The sequence below is a fragment of the Saccostrea cucullata genome, unplaced genomic scaffold (assembly GCF_032062105.1).
Source record: "Saccostrea cucullata isolate Sc308-1 unplaced genomic scaffold, CSIRO_AGI_Scuc_v1 ctg74, whole genome shotgun sequence".
In the NCBI taxonomy this organism is placed as follows: Eukaryota; Metazoa; Mollusca; class Bivalvia; order Ostreida; family Ostreidae; genus Saccostrea; species Saccostrea cuccullata.
In genome coordinates this window covers 59,458-75,814 of record NW_026934212.1, presented here as the reverse complement: position 1 = coordinate 75,814, position 16,357 = coordinate 59,458, and the positions used below count along the sequence as shown (strand labels likewise).

Below are 16,357 nucleotides of genomic sequence, written 5' to 3'. Positions count from 1 at the left end.
GTGAGTTCGTCTACGTTTTATGGGCCCTTGCAGGCCTGTTCTTCTTTAATGTCTGTTTCAAAATACTTGAATTAATAATGGTTTAATGAAAAATATGTTGCTTTCTCAGATTTGAATGAGATTTATAATAAAGCAATAGAATGATTTATTTTACTTCAGTTTAAAAAAAGAGTGCAACAAAACATTACATTGTTAACATGGTGCAACAATAAAAACACTGTATGAAATAATGCATGATAAATACATAGTGAAATATCAAGCTGTACATTGAAATCGATCGGATACATGTAACAGATGTTAGTGAATACATGTAACTACCTATACTATTTGAAATTCGAATTGTGAACTGTATTTGGCACATTATTGCAAGACCAAGATTCATATTACTGACAAGTGAAGGTGAGTTGGTAGCTTAATCATTTCCATTTTACTTAAGAAGACTCGGAGATTTTTTTCGTTCCAAATTTAGTCTCCTAAAACTCAAATGGCGGTAACCGCCTCAACTTCCTATAACAACCATCTGTTGCAATTTTTTTTTCTTCAAAATATCGTCAAAATGTTTGGAAAATTATTTTTAAAATTAATTACACATATTTGCAATAGCATTTCTGTGCAAATAAGATTGAAAACACTTTTGCCTTTTGAGTATTTTATATTTGTTGAACTCATAAAGTTTGTTAAGGTTTAATGAAAGTTAAGGATAAGGCCAGCTTTGTCTGGTAGAATGGTATCTACAATTTTAAAAAGGGTCAAATTATCATATTTACAAAAATAGAAAGCATGTGTAAAGTTAGTGGTAAAAAAATTATCAGAATGATTTAATTCTTGTGGTTGCTGGATGATCCTGAACACAGAAAAGCTGTTAGTGGATAGATTTCTATCCAACTACATTTTCATACAAACTTCTACATGCATTTGTTTATATGAAAAAGAAATAAATACAACAAAAAAATCAAGAACATACAAGCAGGAAATTATATGCTCCTTATTCTTCGTTTCATTTTGAATTTGAACAATATACAGTTCAGCTGCTAAAAATGTCTAAAAACCAGTTCAACCATGACAACTAGAGAAGCAGCAATGACTGGGATACAATGAAGAAGTGGAATTGTCAAGATCCGGAGTTTTATTACTGTATGACATACCAGAACAACCAGCCGGGGAAGACCTGTATCAAACAAAACTAGGCATCTAAAAGTAAGAATTTTAATGTATTGACCTTTATCACTGTGTATATAATCAATGTATATATCCAGGATTCACGTGGGAAGTGCAAGTATCCGAAATGTTGATTGTTAACATGAAATATAGAAGCATCTTAGCCGTTATGATATTATATAATATTAAGTTATTAGGCATTTTAACTAAATTATCAAATTTGTTTAATTTATATTTTAAAATTTGTTTCATCTATCATTTCATTGTAATATAATAGAGTTGGACAATTTAAAAAACGCTGTATTGTTGGGCCCTATTCCTTTACTATGCTATTATCTTGGAATAATTGATTTGTTTTGAAAAATCTAATCTAATCCATGTTGTACAACTGTTTTTCAGGTATTTGCTCCTTATGGATATTTTAGACTTATTCGTTAGTCAGACAGAAATAGACGAGCTGAACCGAGATATTAGACAGGTATGACAGGAAGGGGGGATGGTCTGCCCTGCAGACAATTGCACCAGCTGGCTCTCAGACTACCGGGCGTGCTAAGGACATTGGCGGGAGGTCCACCAACTAAACATCAAAATCTTCTATTGTAGTATTGACGGCTGTCGATATGTCAGCAAACGCAAAAAGCAGGTACGCCGACATGGATGGAATCGCCATGGGGAGAATGTCAGTCCTGGGGACAAATTGTGCAAAACCTGAAGTATAAAGATCCTGGACAAGGAACCATGCCACTGACCCCCATATCAAATGCGAGGAAGCCTTTCCGTGATGAGAAAGCGAGGGTCCGCCGGGAAGCCACAGAGTCTACCTTAGGGAACACAGTTGTCCGCGGGGAAACAAACGCCAGGGACAAGAAGGTGGTCATCCAGGGGGAGGACTGTTTTGTGGTGCCTGGTCGCCTCTGGGGTCCTTCATGTAGGAAGACCGTGAAAAAGTTAAAAACATGATAAGATTAACATTTAAATGTTACACAATTGTTTCATTTTTATCTCTGTTGTTTAATTGAATTTTATTCGTGCCATAGTATATTTTATATTACTTTGGAATAAATGATATTAATATCTGCATAAGTAGTGGTAAACCTTTTGAGCAATACTTTTGTGGGTTTGATTTGCTAGAATGTCCTTATTTTATATTTTGCTTTTTCAGATTTAATTGAGATTTCTATTAAAACAAGAGTATAATTTATTTGATTTTCAGATAAATTTTCAAAAAAAAATAGTGTGACCAAGCATTACATTGTTTATTTGGTGCAACAATAAAAACACCACCGTATAAAATACTGTGTAGTAAACACAAAGTGAAATCAAACTGTACATTGAAATCGATCGGATTACAGATGTTAGGGAATACATGTAACTAACTGTGTTATTTCAAATTCGTATTATCAACTGTGTTTTGCACATTATTGCAAGGCTAATATTCATATTACTGACGAGTGAGGATAAGTTGGTAGCTTAATCATTTCCTTTGAACTTAAGTAGTCTCAGAGATTTTTTTCGTTCCAAATTTAGTGTCCTAGAACTTAAATGGCGGCCACCGCCTGAACTTCCTATATAAACCATCTGTTGGAATACTTTTTTCAAAATAAAGGCAAAAATGCATCGAAATTTGTTTTTAAGAAAATATATTATACAGATTTGCAATAGCATTTCTGTGCAAATAAGATTGAAAGCACTTTTAACTTTTGAATATTTTATATTTGTTGAACTCATGAAGTTTGTTAAGGTTTAATGAAAGTTAAGGATAAGGCCAGCTTTCTCTGGTAGAATGGTATCTACAATTTTAAAAAGGGTCAATCGTATCATATTTGCAAAAATTAAAAGCATGTGTAAAGTAAGTGGTAAAAAAATTATCAGAACATTTAAATTCTGGTTGTTGCTGGATGATAATGAAAATAGGAAGCTCAAAGTAGATATATTTCTACACAACTACATTTTCATACAAACTTCTACTTGCATTCGCTCATATGAAAAAGAAATACAATGAAAAAATCAAGAACATAGAAGTAGGACATCATATGCACTTTAATCTTCGTTTCATTTTGAATTTGAACAATATACAGTTCAGCTTCTAAAAGATGGCTAAAAGCCAGTTCAACCATGACAACTAGAGAAGCAGCAATGACTGGGATACAATGAAGAAGTGAAATTGTCAAGATCCGGAGTTTTATTACTGTATGACATACCAGTACAACCAGCCGGGAGAGATCTGTATCAAATGAAACTGGTCATCTAAAAGTAAGAATTTTAATGTATGGACCTTTACCACTGTGTGTATAATCAATGTATATATCCATGATTAACGTGGGAAGTGCAAGTATCCGAAATGTTGATTGTAAAATGAAACAAAAAAGCATCTTAACCGTAATAATAATATATTATATTAACTTTTTAGGCATGTTTTTACATGTACTAAATTATCAAATTTGTGTAATTAATATTTATATTTTAAAATTTGTTTTATCTATCATTACATAGTAATATAAAAGAGCTGGCCTATTTAAAAAACGTTGTACTGTTGGGCCCTATTCCTATACTCTAGTATTACCTTGGCATAATTGATTTGTTTTGAAAATCAAATCAGTTCCATGTTGTACAACTGTTTTTCAGATGTTTGCTCCTTATGGATATTTAAGACGTATTCGTTAGTCAAGCAGAAATAGACGAGCTGAACCGAGATATTAGACATGTATTTCAGGAAGGGGGGATGGTCTGCTCTGCAGACAATTGCACCACCTGGCTCTCAAACTACCGAGCGTGCAAAGAACATTGGCGGGAGGACCACCAGCAAAACATTGAAATCTTCCATTGTAGTATCGACAGTTGTCGATATGTCAGCAAACGCAAAAAGCAGGTACGCCGACATAGAAGACAACAGCATGGGGAGAATGTCAGTCCTTTGGGACAAATTGTGCAAAACCTTACCCTAACAAAAAAATACTATAGTAAGCTATAGTTTACTCTAGTTAACTATAGTTATAACTTTGACACTTTGAAAAATTTGATTTTAACTTTGACACTTTGAAAAACTTTAACGAAAACTTTGACACTTTGAAAAACTTTGGCCAAAACTTTGACACTTTGAAAAACTTTGGTGAAAATTTTGACACTTTGAAAAACTTTCTCGAAAACACTTTGACACTTTGATTAACTATTGTTAACTATAGTTAACCATAATAAACTGTAGTTAAGTTTTTTTGTTAGGGCAATTATAAAGATCCTGGACAAGGAACATGCCACTGGCTCCCATATCAAATGCAGGAAGCGTTTCCGTGATGAGAAGGCGAGGCTCCGCCGGGAAGCCACAGAGTCCACCTAAGGGAACACCCTTGTCCGCGGGGAAACAAACGCGAGGGACAAGAAGGTGGTCATCCAGGGGAGGACTGTTTTGTAGTGCCTGGTCGCCTCTGGGGTCCTTCATGTAGAAAGACAGTAAAAAAGTTATAAACATGATAAGATTAACATTTAAATGTTATACAATTGTTCAATTTTTACCTTTGTTGTTTAATTAATTGAATTTAATTCATGCCAAAGTATATATTATATTACTTTATTATTTTTGAATAAATGATATCAATATCTACATGAGGAGTGGTAAACCCTTAAGCAATACTTTTATGGGTTTAAATTATGTCCTTATTTTATATTTTGTTTTTTCAGATTTAAATAAGATTTGAATTAAAACAAGAGTATAATTTATTTTACTTTCAGTGTAAAACAAAAAGAGTGAACCAACGCATTACATTGTTAATATGGTGCCACAATGAAAACACTGCATAAAACACAATATAATAAATACAAAGTGAAATCAAGCTGTACATTAAAATCAATTGGATTATAGATGCGAAGGAATAGCTAACTGCTATTTGAAAATCGTATTGTGAACTGTATGCACGTGCACATTACTGTAATACTAAGCTTCATTTTACTGATGATTGAAGGTTAGTTGTTAGCTTAATCAATCATTTCCATTTACGTTTTCTTTTAAGTAGTTTTCGTAATATTTTGCGTTCCAAATTTAGTGTCCTAAAACTAAAATGACGGCCACCACCCCAACTTCCTATAATAACCATCTGTGGCAAATTGTTTCAAAATAGAGGCAAAATGTACGGAAAATTATTTTTTTTTTAATTGTTACGACTTATATTACAGCTGTCTATTTTTAGCGGCGTAACATTGTGGGGTTCCTTACCGGTAATCTGAATGTTGAACGAAAGACAACAGGATATAAATTGTTTTTAATATTTTATTAGATTTCATTCTAATAAACATACTCAAAACTCTTCTTTGGCTCTGTTTTCATCACCTGAAATAAAAACAAACCCAACTACCCTTTCCAACAAATGTTAATTTAAAGACGACCCTCAAACAAACCCTTTAGTAAACACGAATAGACCTTAATATACCTTTAGGTCTTCAATCAAGATTGAACAAGTGATTTCTTTACTTAGTGAGTTTATAGATAAAATGTCAGGTTATAGCAAACAACTAATTGTATAGGGACAAAAAGTTACGCTAATATCTCAATACAATGCTTTTAGCATTTGTTAATAACATTCTAAGGTTATAGCTATAGCAAACAACTAATTGTTTAGGGACAAAAAGTTATGCTAAATTCTCAATAATAACTCAATACAATGCACCTTGCATTTGTTATTAATAATGTCAGGAGTTATAAATATCAAGTTCAGGTCACTTCTTGTGCCTTATTAAATACTACTCAACAGTAAACAATAACGATGAGTTCAGATCATTTCGTGTGTCTGAGTAAACTGAATGAATGAATAAAGCAATCAAACGTTGCTAACAAATTAAATATAAGTTCAGGTTAATAATTACCCATCGGGTGTCAATTTGTTTCGTCTCTCTGTCTCAAACAGAACCTTTCTAATGTCAAGGCGTCTTAATTCGGAACTGGTCCGTCTGATGGACCTTTCCGTGGGTGAGACCGCAGGCGTCTGTCCGTAAGAGCCCTGGGAGCTCGTATATAAAGCCTTTACACTCTTTATGACGTCGAATGCATGAGGTTTGGCGCCATAACTTCAAACAGGAAAACTTCGGATGTACGAGTAGTTAACTATTATACTCATCCGAGGTGTTCCGAATGTAGTTTATAACTTTTACCGCTTAGTATGAAAATCAAATTGCAAGGTTTTACCATAATTATCAATGATTGGATTTATTAAATTATCCAAATTATCAAAGGTAAGCACATTCAGTACTATGTAAATGCATTTGAAGACCAATTAATGGTGAGTTTACATAACGTATGCCTCAAAACATGGAGAAAATTCGGTACGAGGTGAACAATTTGCACCTAGGTCATGATAAATACCAGTTAACATTAATCAATAATAACAAATAAGTAAGAATATTTACATTTGCTGATGTTTTTCCTTATATAACAATGCAAATGAAATTGAAATTCAATTTTCAATGACATGCAGTTGGTCACATGATCAGATATTCCTGCGTATTGAATGCAAACTGCAAGAGCAATTTGGAAAGTTCTGACTGTGACGTCACATAACGTCGTAGATACTTTGTGTTGCATTTCAAAATCAAAGTCGGATTATTGCCTGTATTTGTTTGTAACATGAATAAAAACGTAAAATATAAATATAAGAAATAAAATATCAGTTTTTAGAGTTTCATTGGGGTATGACATGAAGTCGGTACGTGATCAAATCTACTATAACGCCCTTCGGGGTTCATTCAATCATTCATCGAATCATTATTTTAACGACTCATATAACGGGAAACATCTTGTTTTTAACTTATCCATATGGAGAATGTCAAATTCGTAACAAAATATATTATACAAATTTGCACCAGAATTTCTGTACTAATAAGATTGAACGCATTTTTATGTTTTGAAAATTTTATATCTTTTGAAATTATAATTTTTTTTAAGTTTTAATGAATTGTAAGATAAACTTTTCATTTAGAATTTAAACTGCCCCAAAATGATGTCTATCTCATTTGCTATGTGTCCTAAAGTCAATCAAACACCATCGGTGACAATTCGTTGAAAAAAGTCCTTTTCGCCAAGGACGGTACCCAGTTTTGATGCCAATTGTGTCATTTTGGATCATTGAAATCCACCTGCTCATGTGTCTGTAAAACTGACATTGATTGCTGTGGATTTTACATATTTCAGTGAAAATTTCTTAGGGATTCTTAATAAATTTAAAGCAGCTTTAATGAAGCGATTGATTTCACTCTAGTTTGCCGATTCTTTACCAATCATTTTTAATGCAGAGTCTCGAATATCCCTTGTTTTCCAGCTTCTCACAGTGAAACTGTGTGATGAAAAGTGGTCATATAAATTTTTATCAACTCATGAAAGATTTATTCATGATAAAGAGTCAAACTTAATGTCAAATGGTTTCTATGTTGTATGTTACAGAGCTCAGGACATTAGTTATAGCCCTCGTATGGTGTTTACATCTCCAACCTTATTTGATAATCAACAGCATGTCCTCAGTACTATTCATTTTTCAACCGAGACAGGATAAGAATACACTTATAATTGATACAGATGTAAACTTTACTGGAATTTCAACAGGCTCGTGTAATCACTGATAAAGTCAGTATGTTCTAAATTGCATGTCCGCTATGATATGATATGATATATAAGAAGAATAACTTATCATTAAGTCGTACTTTGGCTGAAGTGTTTCAAACCCATTGTTAGACCTAGCTTTATTTATATATTTAATTCGTCTTCGGGATGTTAAATTCCGTCTATATGACCAATGCAAAGGGCTCACAGGGGATGTTTACCTCTCCTAAGAAGTTGGTCCCAACTCGGGAATTTCTTGGGTTCCCAGTGCTTCATTCTTGTTCATAGATTTGAATTGTTTTAGATCGAACGCTGTTCGTTATTTTTACCATTTTCACGCACAAGGGAATATAAAAATACTAAACTGTGAATGAGACAAATTTGGCATATGAACACTTATTATCTAAGGCACAACCAATGACCTTGTCAACAAGAGACTGTCGTTATCGACATACTATATGTAGGAAAAACCTTATCCTGAATCGTCTTTGTTGTGATCAATTCTTATCTTTATGTCCGTTCCAAAAAAAACTTTTATAATGGTTAAATGAAAAATAGTTTGCAACAAAACATTACATTATTGTTTATTTGCTGCAACAATAAAAACATTGTACAAAACACTGTATAATAAGTTCATGGTTAAATTGAGCTGAATATCTGTACACAAAAATCGATTGTATAACAGATGTGATGGAAACTACAATTGCTGTGTGAAATTCGTATTTTGAACTGTATGATATGCACATTATTGCAAGACAAGGCTTCGTATAACTGACAAGTAAAGGTAAGTTGGTAGCTTCATCGATTCCATTTACTTAATAATGACATAGGTAGACTCCAAAGTAAGTGTCCTAAAACTAAAATGGTGGCCACCACCTCAACTTCCAATAACACCATATGTTGCAATAATGTTTCAAAATAAGACACAAAATTGCAAGGAAAAATAAAATAAAAATACATTATACGTAACTGCAGTAGCATTTTTGTACAAAAAGAGGCCTACAGGTCTTAAAGGACATCTGAGTATCATGTAACAACTTTCAAACAATTGAATTTGGTCCGTGCTTTAAACTAAAAGCTATGAAATTCACAACTTTGAAAGAGGCACCATTGTTTATCATAACTACAATGTATACACTAAGCATGCTTCCTTTGGTTACTAAATACCCAGAGGTATATCAAAAATATTTTTTTAAAACACTGTGTAAAGTTAGTGGTGAATAAATTTATCAGAATATTTTAATTCTGGTGATTGCTGTATGATCATGAATACAGAACAGCTCTTAATATATAGATTCCTATATAACTACATTTTCATACACACATCTAAGTTTATATGTACATACATTTGGTCATATGAGAAAGATTTAAATATAATGACAGTATCAAGGACATTTAAGAAGGAAATCATGTGATCCTTAATCTTTTCATTTTAAATCTGTACAATATAAGGTTGAGTTTCTACAAATGGCTAAAGACCAGTTCAACCCATTACAACCTGGGAAGCTGTGTCCCTTCAATAGTAATGACTGGGAGACAATGATGAAAAAGTGGAATTGTCCAGATCCGGAGTTTTATCACTGTATGCCAAATCAGTACAACATACCGGGGGAGATCTGTGTCAAACCAAACTGGGCGTCAAAAAGTAAACTTTTTTTTATTTATGGTGCTATATAACTTTGTATATACTCAATCTATATATTCATTATTTACGTGGGAAGTGTAAGTATCCAAAAATTAAATGTACATGTAGGTTGTTTACGAGAGACTATAGAAGCATCTTTGTAGGCTAAGTGCATTAACATATTCTAGAATACTATTAAATAAAGGTTTAATGACATATATACTAGTATGTTCCTCTATGTGACATCTAAGATAGCGCTATTAAAGAAAAGAATTTTATTGTGAACTTGCCATCTTAAGGAAATAGAGTTGATCATATGGTTTTGTATAAAGTTTTCACTTCTAAAACATCCCTATACATTGTGATACGAATATAACAGGACAGGAGAAAATGTATGGCTGGACCGGGAATCGAACTCGGGACCCCTGTATCTCTAGTCAGGTGCTCTACCAACTGAGCTATCCAGGCAAATATCCACGGCCCTAACCATTACATTCCTCCCTCTTTAAATGGTTTTCGCCCTCGAAGACACAACACAAGTTCTTATTGCCCCTGGTAGGACTTTCACCTGCAATTCCAGGGGTGGTCAACGGCACCAAATCTGTAACAGGAAAGGAGAAAATGTATGGCTGGACCGGGAATCGAACCCAGGACCCCTGTATCTCTAGTCAGGTGCTCTACCAACTGAGCTATCCAGGCCGATATCCACTGCCCTAACTATTACACGAAATTAAAATGGCAGAATTTTTTAAGTTCAACTGTTTCTATTATGATGGTTAAGTGTAATCAGATAAAGCATTTCAAAAATTTAGTTAGGCCTACTTCAATAAAACTACATTCAGTGATGACTCTGACATTTTGTGTAATGTTTTGTATCAATTATATATATCTGCCAAACTGAATTTTCTCTAAAGGATGCTAATATTCATCATCTAGATTACTGTCCCATTTTCAATACGGCTGCCAGTGACATTGACCTCATTCCCTGTGACCTTCAATATGGAGCATGCTCAGAGACAGATTACAGGTCTAATAAAGTCTATCTATGTAAGTACTATTATCAAGTGATTACAATTCAAAGAGGTGTGTCTGTAAATTTATCATACAAGTCATAAGTCACATGCACCGTGTAAATTTCGATGAGTCACACTTTAGTCGATTGTGTAAATTTTTCTGTCTCAATCAATTTATTGTGCATTATTGTGCATGGGGGAAGTAATCTGTCAAGTCATCTGATGTAAACATATGCTGAATGTACCACTTGAAAATATTCATTTAATAAATTTCAATTTTAGAAATTAAATTAGTAAACATTTCGAATGAATGTTTGAATGTTTGAATAAAATGATTTTTCTCTATCTCTTTTTAAAGAAATTCATATACAGCTTACTCCACTTATATTGAACTCGCTTATTTTGAAATTCCGCTTATTTTGAAATAGAAATAAATCCCCAGTTTTTGCCTCTCATATTCTTTGCGTTAAAATAACGGTTATATTGAAATCGGATATATTGAAATTTCCCTTATATTGAAGCCACTGGTCGGTCCCCACAGGTGATAATGAGTTGTTTTCATAACGGTTATATTGAAGTACTCCCTAGCGGCTGTCGTACGTTACGGTTGGTGACAGTAATCATGCCTGATTGACCAGTTGATATACAAAGGTGTGAATAATTAAGTTTTCACCTTATGTGTTTTTATACTGCATATGCTCTCTTCACTGTTAAATTCTTTGCGTCCACGTATATGATACGGACATATCGAGACTAAACATCTAAACGTAATATAGTAACCCCCACAGATCTAGGGAAAAAAACATAACTTTGAAATTAAATACGTACTATTAATGGCTATTGATATGCCTAAATTCGAAATAACTAAGGGATTGATTAACCCGAGTACACTTACGATGAAATACAAACAGCGTTCAGCAGTACTCAGCCGGTGATTTTTTTTCCAAAACGTAAATAAATGCGATCGGGGAATAATAACGGGGTTGAAGTTTGTCTTTTCAATAAAACAGAAATAAAAAAAATAAAACTTTCAAGGACTCATACTCTATGTAATGTGCTCACTGTTGTAGACAAACGATGACAAATCAATTTGTTCGGGTTTGTTCTTCTTTATTTTAGATCGGGATTGAACTTGTGAAAATGGCGGCTTCACGATTTCGCTTATATTCAATATTGAATTACGGATATATTGAAATGATTTGCATGGTCCCCTGAATTTCAATATATCCGGAGTAGGCTGTACTAGTATTTGGAAGATGCCATTTGCCATTGGTTTCTTTAAGTATTTCTTCAATCAAAAAATTAATGACTTAATATATACTTCAAATAACTTCTTGTTTAAAATATCCCATATTCTGTTTCATATATGCATTATATCAGAAATACTACTGGCTTTTTGATTATTAGGATACTAACCAAACTATACTAACCATACCATCCAATCCCAGAATGCAGCTTTATGATCATTGTCTTTTGTTCTTAATTTCTTGAAAACATATTCTCAATATAAAAATACTATTTGTTCGATACATATGTGCTTTCTAATATTTCTTATTTCATATAATAACTATTAACAGCATTATGTTTTATTGGGTGTTTCATTACATACAATAATACCGATATTTGCATTTCTATTGTTTTCACCTTTTTATAAATACCATAATTCAACAGCGTAGCATAGGAAACTTTGAACATAAGTATCAAACACATTGATCTCGGTCTATCATAAAATTTTATCTTTTCCCCTGTATTTTTATTTTTTATTTTATTGATACAGATTACACGTTTTCCCCCGCTCTCTTTTATAAAGAATCAAAAAGTAAAAAGAGTCTTTGTGAACGTATTCCTAAACATATGGTAATCAGAAACTCGATCCCTTTAATCCTTCTTGCAAAGTATTTTCATCTACATTTACTTGTAACTTAATGGAATGTTATTATAATAAATAAACTAAAATAATCCCTTTTCTATCATTTTTAGCCAGGGGAAATTTTCCATTCCTGCTTCTTTCACGGTTCGAGATATATGAATGTGTTAATTTTATTTTTTCTTGATAAATATCTGGTGAAATAATCTATATTTATCAAAGTAAAAGTATCTTTTTTATTTTTTCTCCCATTGAATTTAACTCTCTTCATTGTGTATTTTCTTATAGAATTTATCCCTTTTCAATTTGTTTGCCATTTAATACCTTGACCACCTTGCTAAAGCATGATGATCAAAATATTTAAATAACCTCATTTTTGGTTTATTTATCGTTTGTTCTGAATATTTAGAATTATAATTGTTTTGTTTCCAGATCCAGGATGTTTGAACAAAACTTCGGTCAGGTTAGTTTTATATCATGACACCATAACCTAGGTAAAACTTGGTCAAATGAAAGGAAATTCGTCCATTCTTACAAATAAGTGTCTTAAAAAGCATAATGGTTACTGTACATATATATATTTTTTTAAATTCTTCAAGATATAAAGAAAACAATGCAATATAATATATTTGAAGCCTTCTCAAAGATTTTACCGTTTATTGTGAAAAGTAAAGAAATTATTGCTGAATGCTAAATATTTCAGTAAAATTACGTCGAGTACAGTTGGTCCACCAATAAAGGTTTCCTTACCTATGATCATCATACCTGTAGTCATTGTCGTGCTCTTGCTGACCATAGGAATCATCTGGTTTATAAAAAGAAACAAGAAGAAAGGTAGATACAACTAGAAATGATTTTTAAAACGATATTTATTCGAACACTGTATATATACCTTATCCTACTTTTGTTCAAGTTACTTTGTTAGCATCATTTGCTGAATGTTTCATAGATGAATGTTTTATGTCCCCTAGAATGATGATCGTGGGTTGCAGTGTTTTAATTCTATCTTTCTGTTCATCTGTATTTATCAATGTTCATAGTAAACAATATGTGAGTGCTCCCACTTGGCACTTTTGTAAATCAAGACAACGGGATGTCTTATTACCCAAAACAATGGTCAGATTGATATCATTTAAATGACTGAATTTGAAAATTTATTTTAACCCTATTTTACATGTAACTTTGAAGATCATACTTGGCACAAATGTATGCTAAGATTATTAAAAAAGTGGTGAACCAAAATCTCATAAAAAGGGATACATGTATGCAAAATGGTCTCATGTGTGAAAATCTCTGCCAGATCAGTATTTGTATAATACAATGAGATGCCAAAGCTCATGTATGGAGCAAAGCTCATTATTAAAGAATTCCCAAAGGGAGATTAATATGTTCCTTTAGAAATAGATTTTTTAGGAAATTTTAAAATGTTTACATAAAAAGAAGACATGAGTTCATCTTTTTAAAAAAAAAAAAAAAAAAAAAGATGCAGTTGTATAAATATCTACGTTTAATTTCATTTAAGGTACTAACAAATCAATATTGTGTGGAGAAATGCAACCTCTTCTAGATATAAAAACATTTCCTGTTGGTAAGTACAAATAACAAAAACATGTTGATTTTATTAAAGAATAGTTTTAAAATAACATACATGTATGTGTTGATTATTTTCAGCAAAAAGTTTTTGTATAGTAATTTAGGTCTGATAAATATTAATACGATGTTAGCGAATGTTTTATTATAGGAAAATTTAAATCAGTATTGTTATTTTAAGGGAAAGATAAAACCTTTTTAATGAAAAGGATTCTACTCTTAATTTTCAGAATTTTTCAGAACTATAAATTACTTGAATGCTGATGTATTCGTCATTACTGAGACGTATACAAAGGCCATAGGAATGTTAGAAACACGGGGATGGATAACACTTACAGGGCCACCTGGCTCTGGTAAAACAATGACTGCTATTCAACTGGCTAAAAGAAAACTTGGTTGTTCAGGGTCAACTCAAGGAAGGAAATGCACTTTTCACTTCTGCAAAACCCTCGATGAGATTCCTGGACTAAGTAATGACAAATCAGAGCCATACGTAATTCTGGACGACTTCTTTGAGCAATATAGATATTATCCATCAAAATTATCAGTAGACAAAGCTTCGTTTGACAACATCTTTCGGGAGTTCGTAGATAAAGGACCAGTTCACGTAATTTTCACCATCAAGGAAGATACATGGAATTTTCTTTGTAAGGACGCTTTGTTTTTGGACATCTTTAAATCATACACGCCATTGAATATGAAAGAGAAACCACTGACTACAAAAGAGAAGGAGTCTATGTTAAGAAATCATCTTAGAATAAATCACATTGAAATAACGACCAGTAAGAAAGAGGAAAGGTTAAAGCAAGACATAGAAACTTTTATTAATCAAGACGGAGTTACGGAATTAAACAGCAGAACTGCGATAACAATTCATAAAGACAGGATACAGAAAATGTCCCATGATTTAAAAGAGGACTTTACATTCTTTGTCCCTGTTATAATTGACTTAATGTGCGTTAACAGGTACATGTTGAGAAAATATGATTACGTAATGTCCAAGACATTTAGAAAAACTTTAAAAATGCATGTAGAAAACTGGATAAAATCAGAAAAGGATGAAGACAAGAAAAGTTTCTGTGTGGTCCTCTTCGCTGGTTTGTGTAGTGGAGTGGTGTCCATAGACGATTTCCACAGCGATACCAAAGGAAAGATTTATGTAAATGTGTGCAAAAAGTATAAGGCCGAATCATGTGATCGAGCTGAAATCGAATATTTTATGAAAAGAAATGTCCGAGTACGTGGATTTCTTTACTCAGTCTCAGATTCTTCTCAGACCTATGTGTTCCATCATGAATCTCTTCTAGACTTTTTTCTTGTTTACGCATGCTCAGATGAAGCATTCTTAATTGAAAATGCAAATATAGATTATATACTACAGCGGTGTAAACTATCAGACAAGAATATTGCAGATTTCTTTGCTGAGAAACTTGGAAATACCATAGAAAGTGTTGAATTGAATGCAACAGATAAATTAGTAGACAGAATCCGAGCAGAAATAAGACAAGGGCACGATATTCCACTTTGGGATTGTCATATTTTTCGGAAACATGAAACTTTTAATAATAAATGGAATAAAGCGCCATGTGTATCTAAATGTGACAAGCCAAACACAGCAGAAGATGCTGTTGCGGAAGAAAACGGAGAAAAGAAATAGAATAATACAACAAAAATCCACAAGAACTTACATTTAAGTACTTTAAAAACCGGTTGAAGTGCATTTTGAAATCTGATAAAGGATGAATTGGACAAAATGAAACCGAGTCTTACAGCGTACAACATAAAATCCGCTGCTTTTGTAATATCGGCTCTAACTGTTTAAGCTATTACTTATTCACATTTTGTTACATATAAAACTTGTAGTCTAAATAAATTTGTGTAATACCGGGGGGTATCCAAAATTATTTGGGGTGGGTTGGGTTCGGAGCACAGCCATACATTTTCAGTTGGCGGCACTATCACTCTATCTACTACCAAAAATTCCTGGACAAGCAATATAAGCAAAATAAATCATCAAACATCACTATTGAGGGGGCACAAGTGTATGCGAAATGGTATCTATATTTCTGTTTAAGTGTTCAGTCTTCATATTGGCAAAGTTATTGGGGGAAGGGGGGGGCGTGCCTCCACGTAAAGTCTGTTTCATATGGACATGAAAATTATACAATATTCAGTTTAAAAATTGTATTAAAAAAACAAGATGTGTGGGTGACTTTTTTTATGTTGGAAGAATAAAGAGAGAAAAAAATAATTTTTATCTTGGATTTTTTTTTTCGTTATATTTTATTCCAAAACTATTATCCAAACTATTTTATTTATTGCCAGGATTATATTTAATATGAAGATTAAAAGTGATTAGCTTATCATACAACAAAGGTGAAAATGTCAAGTTTGAAGTTGTAACATTGCGTTGTATGACGCACACCGGGTTATCAAAAAGTTCGTGAACTGAGGCTATAAAATTAGTACTATGTAGTCTGTGCTTTCAAAATTTATAAGGAACATAAAACAACAAATAATAAAGA

General features: G+C 32.6%; 1 protein-coding gene across 1 annotated transcript; it reads left to right on the top strand.

Moving 5' to 3' along the window:
• The first annotated feature begins 229 nt into the window (after positions 1-229).
• On the top strand, positions 230-15,953 carry LOC134240147 (uncharacterized). Its single transcript, XM_062722248.1, has 7 exons — positions 230-399; positions 9,191-9,383; positions 10,299-10,409; positions 12,675-12,705; positions 12,946-13,076; positions 13,765-13,830; positions 14,063-15,953. Exons 2-7 carry the CDS (start codon positions 9,206-9,208, stop codon positions 15,487-15,489), a joined length of 1,944 nt encoding a protein of 647 aa, XP_062578232.1. The 5' UTR covers positions 230-399; positions 9,191-9,205; the 3' UTR covers positions 15,490-15,953.
• Positions 15,954-16,357: the final 404 nt, after the last annotated feature.

What these genes read in the sequence shown, in the direction of transcription:
- LOC134240147 (XM_062722248.1), top strand. Translation starts at nt 9,206, where the DNA reads ATGGCTAAAGACCAGTTCAACCCATTACAACCTGGGAAGCTGTGTCCC. An exon ending in GTCTAATAAAGTCTATCTAT is followed by an intron (nt 10,410 to 12,674) that starts GTAAGTACTATT and finishes TTTTGTTTCCAG; the next exon opens with ATCCAGGATGTTTGAACAAA. An exon ending in TTGAACAAAACTTCGGTCAG is followed by an intron (nt 12,706 to 12,945) that starts GTTAGTTTTATA and finishes TAAATATTTCAG; the next exon opens with TAAAATTACGTCGAGTACAG.